The following is a 7,146-nucleotide window of genomic DNA, read 5'->3' as shown; positions in this document are numbered from 1 at the left end:
ACCTCATTGGTAGGGAAAACTCCAGAAACCATAAGGACATAAATTCTCAGCCACCTGCAATTCTACCACCAAGTTTAATTCATGTCAGGAATGGATATGTAAATGTCCATGAAATACATATTGCTCAGGGGACTGATTATTATGGAAACAGAAATGTTGCTGTTCTTTATTCTTAAGAAAATTGGGATTCATTACTGTAGGAAATACTACCTTATTATTATTACTGTATTTTCTCCTACATTGCAAATCTAAAAATACTTTAAAGGAAGCCATGATAAGTGAGATGATACAAGAGGCTGATGCTTTTTTGTAATTTAACCTAAGTTAGTTATTCATAAACCAGAAATAACAGTGGATGGGGGGTGGGGGAGAGGTGAGACAAATAATGAATACCAAGCAAAAATTAAAACACTTTCTAACATACAATACTCATTGTAAAAAATACAATGAGTCTTGAGACTTCACTCAAGAGTAGCTTCATGGTAGATTACACAGTTTCACTGTTCTGGTTTACAAATGTTCGTACATTGTAGAACACAGATGAAATATTCCTTCTTACTCACCTTTGGATCGAGTGGAGATATCCATCCCCTCCACCACCTCCTGCTCTGCCTTTATTTCCTCTTCAGCCAAGCTGCAAGATTCAAAAAGGTAAATTAGAATAGTTGTAGATTGTATTATTCCCATGTCTAACTTCATGTACAGAAGTTCAACATAACACTGTCAAATACAACTACAGGAAAATTTCTGATGAAACGGAAGGTCTGCTGTTTGCCAAAGTATACATTGACTGGGAAACAATCCAGGTACACATGTATGCTGCATGTTACCAATTACAAAGGTAACATTTTCATACTAATGACAGTCTTGTAACATGTCCTGAAGGTTATGTCACTTAACGTATAAATTATATGTGACAGACAAATATGAATTCTATTCCTTGTAGCTCCTAATCTAAGGCCTCTATAAACTGTGTGGACAGATGCCTGCTAACATTTAAACACTCACCAGCATCACTGAACAGATTAGCTGAAGTAAGAGATTAGCAACACAGAACAGCTTGCAAAACTAGAAGGTAAAATGCCATTTTAAAAACTACTAAATAATTTCAAGGATTTCAGAACTAGACTATATAACAAAAAAATGAATATTTATAGTTTATTGGCAATACAACTCCACCAATTACTAATGATAATAAAGAGTAAACAGAACAGAGATGTTACTAGTTTTAAATGACTCCAGGCAGGATTAAATTATTAAGTAGGTGACAAATTATATCCGATTTTCTGATATTCTACTTTCTTATAGTGATGCTGTTCAAGAAAATAACTCAATGAATTTGGCTTGTTAAATCACTTTGGGGAAGGAAGGTGAAAGGGAAAAGAAAAAAGAACTAGAATGAATATTGAGTTACACACCAGTTTTGGAGATCTGACTATCGCAGATGAAAGATAAAAGAAAACATCTGATGTTGAAGCAAGCTCAAATTCAAAATGATAGACAAATGAGGTCATGGTGCCTGAAGCAGGTATCACAGTTGTCCATTAACAACACCAGAGCACAACAGCCAAGCGGGATGTAGATCTTTTCCTCTGTAGTAACAATTTACTGTCTAGTCTGTTAACCTAACTTGTTGCTGGTACCAGTTTACATTGATATGGCAAACTGTGAACTACTGCTGCCATGGAGTGGACCGAGATTTCATTCAGCCACTCCAGCTCCAGGGGCAACTATTTCTACCAGAGATGCCAAGAGGACAGCTAGAGACCTTTGCTTTAGCCAAGGTCTAATCTGCCCAAGACAGCTAATCAGAGGCCAGAAACAACACTGAGGACTTGGTTACATTTACACCAGAGAAATTCCTCGGCCTGACAAAGAGTTTACATTAGCAGGAGCTTTGTTACTCTGTAAGTTAAAACAGCTTCCTAAACAAAGTGAAATTTACCAGTAGAAGGACTTTTTAGTCTGGTACTTGGCAAAACTACTTTTACTCAACTATCAGCTACCTGGGGGTTGCGTTGCAGTACCTTTCACATTTCTAAACAGAACAGTTCTGCCAGCAAAAATTTTAAATACAAATTAACCAAGCTCAATATATGGAAGACCCAAAGCTGAGAAGATCCATGAACTCCAGAAATCATTATTCTCTGCTTGTCATTTATATATAGCAAGAATTTACAAATTAAGCTCTTTAAAGTCATAAAAAACTGAAGAGAAGTTCTATTTTACCAGCATCTAATCTCCCAGTTCATGGACTGTGCTGTTAATTTCAGTAGCAAGGAAAGGCACTCCTGTGACCAGAATCATGGTAAATGTGTAGCACAGCTGACCATAGCACAATGCTTCTCAGATTTATTTTGCATGAGCAGATTAAATGCATAACATATTTGACCGTACTACAATGCTTACCAATTTACTATGCATGGGCAGATCAATTATACCGCACATTTGTTACACCCTTTCCCAGGGGGCCTCCAGCAAAGAGGAGTTGGCAGTGTGTTCCAGACACCAAAACATTTCATGCACCACTTGCCTCTGCCCATTCTCTTTCCTAAGCAACAGGAAGGGATGGGCTCCCAGGATGGGTTCATTGTTCTCTTCCAATGTTGCATTGTTTTTTTCTTCCCCTCCCCCCTTGTAAAATCCTTTTTCAGTATCACCAAACTGTAACAAAACCCATCATTTTTTAAACATCATGTATATATGATTAATAATGTACACAGGTAAATATGTAAGAATAAACACTAATTCTGTCAAGAGTGAAGTAATTTGGCAGTACACATTACCTGGTTTTAAAATATAGATATAGTTTCAGCCACAGAACAGGACATACAATTCTTTATGAGACTCCAGTTGAAGTCTTAAGATCATTTTACACAGGTTGCTACTAGAACGAATGGTTGCCCCAATCACTAACTTCATGTTCCAGAAATCATGCTCATTTCAACTGAATCAGTTCTGTGAGCTAGCTCCCTGTGCAGTTGGATGTGCAGAAAAGAGCAAATGAGAGTGTACCACATGTGGGGAAAGGGGGAAAAGGGTAAATATTCTTATAGCAGCAGGTCACATTTAAGTTACATTAAAGCAATCATAACATTCCAGACCCATCCAAATCTATCAGGTGCATTTCGTTCAAATCACAACCTGAGCAGAACATGATACAACAAGAACGATACAGTAGCTGCTACAAGTCAATATTAAAAGAGAAAGTTGTGCATGAATCCTGGCTGAGGAATGGGTGTGACAGATCAGTACAGCAACACAGTAGCAAGAACTGTTTCTACCTCCCAGACCAAAGTAGCAGGGGAAGCTAGAGAGCTGACTGAAGATGCTCTGCAGCCCTGTGCCCAAACCTAGCACTGCGGGGGTGTTACAGGTCAGGACTTCTATGTATTAGTTACAGCATATGAGGTTTCTTCAGCTCCAGACTGGTCTCTCCCCATCTAATGAGTTTAATTTAGGAAAGTCTGCCAGTTTCCTCCATTACCTTTTTGAGTGTTTCAATAGATCTTTGGAGACAAGAAAAACGTTCTTCATCAGCAGTTCCAAGACGAAGAAAGTATCTTGACTTGACACATCTCTGATACATCACATAAAAGATGCCTGAGCAGAGCTTTCCCAAAGATTTGAAATACAAATGAACAGGCAGACACACATTCACCACTTGACACAAAGGTTCTTCCTTCTTCTTAGCAATGGAGGTGCATATATCCTATACACACATATGCACACTGTGCATCACCCACAACTAAAACAAAATTCAGCAATTATCTACTATACTATGAAAATTGAGCCTTAGAGGAACAGATTGCATCTCCATATTCTCTACTATAATTAATCTCGCTCGATCTTTTAAGGGCACAAATATTTAAGTATGTAAGAAAATCACTGAGGTTGTTCTGAAAAAAAACAAAATGGGAGGGGCAACAGTTAAATAAGCATATTAGACATAGCTATAAAAGATACTTAAAACTCACAGCTCCTCAGAAGCATCTCCCATTGTTTTATTTGCTGTAATGTATTATGACTTGACAAGACATTGTTTGAATGGCAGCAGTGATGATTGTAGTGGTAATGTTTAAGACTCAAGTTTGTAAATACATACTAGCAATTCACAGCAAGTTTACAGTAACTTTTCTAAAGCTAACAGATCTTTTCACCTTTGTGCTTTCCATTAATAAAGCAACAATCTGAATATGCTTTATAAAGCACAAACTTCCAAATGCAGAAATTTCATTAGCAAAAGACTTCAGTTTACATAATTCATGAAAAACTGGTCCTCAATGACAAGCACCTTACTATTACCCATAAAAAAAATAAAAATAAAATTAAAACCAGGAGCAAAATAATTACAAACAAGCATCTAGTTCTATGGAAACAATAACTGTGTGATCAAGCAGACTATTCTAGAGAGTTTTGTTTTGAGAATTCATTTTTGCAGGGCTTAGAGCTGTTATTTCAGATAGCATGCATTACTATCCTGCATGTGTACTATGAATGTGATGCTCTGGGGTTGCGGATCAGAAATGATACTGGTATATACTCAATTAAGTACATAGATGAACACAATAAATACCTTATGTCAGTCTGAAAGCCACTCTTTTCCTCATTAAGATGAATGAACACAGAGGAACATATTTTAAGAACACAACTGAAATTTAAGCTTTGCCAGTTTCACCGTCAATTGAATAGAACACCAATCAATCATTTAAAACTTCCCCACTCCTATTGACAGAACTTACAAAAAAAAAAAAAAGAAAAAATGTTTTCTAAAATATTAAACTGATTTATTTCATACAAATTATTTTAACATGTCTGAATGAGGGGAGAAGGGGTGGAGGTTATTCCTTTAGGGATAGTTCGGGACAGAAAGGAGAAAAAAAAAAAAGGATTGCAAACATACAAGATTTATTGATACTTAGGTAAAAATACAAAAAGAACTCACCCGCTTAATTTCTAAATATGTTCTCTATTAAACTGAAGAGAAGGTGGGGGTTTTTATAGGAAATTCAGTTTTTCAAATTTCAGACCAGTAAATAAAATATTGACTTTTCTGTTTAGGAAAATCATTCCTGTACTAGTAGTAGTACTTACCTGAAAAATGTACATATACAAAAATATTTAAAGCTGCTCTAACCTATATTAACTACAAAGAGCAATTAAAAGTTGCAGATGAACTACTGCACCTTGACATTTAACCAAGAAAAACTGACAGATATGGAAAAGCACTCGAAACAGCTAATGCCCACATACACAATCTAGATCTGCATTAGGGAATAAACACATTCATTTAAAATCAAGAACTATATACTTATGGAATTAATTTTTCCTTTTAATTAATAGAAAACAAAAAAAAAAAACCCTGATTTAAGACTATAAGCACTAAAACTGAATTTCATCCTTAAGATAATTCCTGCCTCTCCTATATCACATTTGTGAGTAGCAATTCTAAATAATGATTTCAAAAAACTGCATTCAATAAAAATTTGAAAAAAATATTTGCATGCCATTGCTGAATAAATAGCAGCTTTGTATAAGCACTCACCTATAACAGTCTCTTACTCATCGGTAGCTATGCTATTTATGCAGGATTCTTAAAATGGCGTCTGACAGCACTGCACTGCCTCATTCCTGTACTGTAGCTAAAATGGTAGCAGTTTATTCAATAACAGTATCTCCTGTTTAAACAGCAGTGCTATATTCAAAGCAAGCACCTAAATATCAGAAATGGTAAAGTATAACAAAAGGACACTTGACATCCAAATGTTTAACTAAAAAGGGACAAGATAGGGAGTTTTGTGAAGTCACAGGTTACTAAGGAAATCACTCAATTTTAGATTCACTCTCCAGTTTGAGCACCACATATTTTACATTTCCTTTTGCAGAATTCCTGGCAAAATGCTCAATTTCTATTAAGCAATTAACATACAAGAAACATTTGCTTAGATATCTACATACAGCAATGTTTAAGCTAGTTACCTCTGATAACAAGCAAAGTAAATACATACACATATATATTTAATTTAAAAAACATTTAGGTTCTTTTTAAAACCTTATTCAGTATGCATTCAAAAAACCTCCACAAAAGAGAAAATCAGGGGAGGGAGGGTGATCCTTGGTGTCATACTGTCTTCTTTAAGACTACAAACTATAGAGTTGAGGCCCAAGCAAGGCAACAAGAACAGTTATAGATTTCAGATGCTAAAAGCACAATTTGAGAACAATTACGTTTGAAAGCAAAGGTTTATATTGGCTAAATTAAGGATGTTAACATCCTGCTACAGCATGGTTTTAATCTCACAGTATGAAACACAGATGCTATGACAATTGGCAATAAAGGGTTAACATAAGAATGACAGATAACTGTCAAATAAATAAAACTTAGTTCCTATGTAGCTATTTCTAAATTAGACTTTAACTCATGAATACAAGACATGTTTATTAATAAATATATTTAAAATACTTTCCAAATACAATTTAAAGAGTCAAGCTTGATGGCCTACTATGACAGTTTTCAGTCTCTGGTTTGCAGCCCCCTCAAAGTCAGCGTACTACTACTAAGGGGCTTGCAGACAATAACTAAGTAATTTAAACCTAGTCTAACAGGCTTAAATTCACTATAATGGGATTCTTGTGCCCATGGGAAAAATATTAGGGATCTACAAATAACAAAATTTGAAAATTGCTGTCTACTACATTCTACAGGTACAAAGGTTATGTTCAACTTCCAAGATATTTAGGAGATTCAAATTAATACCCTGAATTCCACACAGAGAAGAGGAGAGCTTTTACTGAGATTTATCACCCGTTAGCCAATTACACTGGAGTGGCACCATTGCTATGGAAAACTGATCACGACCTATCAGTTTTCAGCTACTGGATCCACACACCCAATACACTTGGAAAAAAAAGCAAAATGGAAAAAAAACCAAACAAAACAAAACCCAGAAACAAAAAAAAAACAAACCCAAGCAAAAGTGACATCACAAAATGGAAGACAGGCCAATCGAAGTTTGTGGACACTGATATAAAGGGCTAAATTTGTAATGTAATCTACCCATTTATGATTTTTGAGCATGAAGTTCCTTTTATCACATGCTTCCTTAATAGCAATGTATCTACATCTCAATACTCCTGCCTGATGCA

At 35.6% G+C, this 7,146-nt stretch overlaps 1 protein-coding gene across 1 annotated transcript in view; it reads right to left on the bottom strand.

The window, feature by feature from the left end:
• ZMYND8 (zinc finger, MYND-type containing 8) overlaps positions 1-7,146 on the bottom strand; it is a 59,973-nt gene that overhangs the window by 49,354 nt on the left and 3,473 nt on the right. The window contains exon 2 of the mRNA XM_009705602.1: positions 564-634. Coding sequence (XP_009703904.1) covers positions 564-634 — 71 coding nt within the window. The remainder of the gene's footprint in view (positions 1-563; positions 635-7,146) is intronic.

The sequence above is a fragment of the Cariama cristata genome, unplaced genomic scaffold (assembly GCF_000690535.1).
Source record: "Cariama cristata isolate BGI_N322 unplaced genomic scaffold, ASM69053v1 scaffold7088, whole genome shotgun sequence".
NCBI classification, from domain to species: domain Eukaryota; kingdom Metazoa; phylum Chordata; class Aves; order Cariamiformes; family Cariamidae; genus Cariama; species Cariama cristata.
The sequence above is the reverse complement of the archived record's forward strand: the minus strand, read 5'-3'. Positions and strand labels throughout refer to the sequence as shown.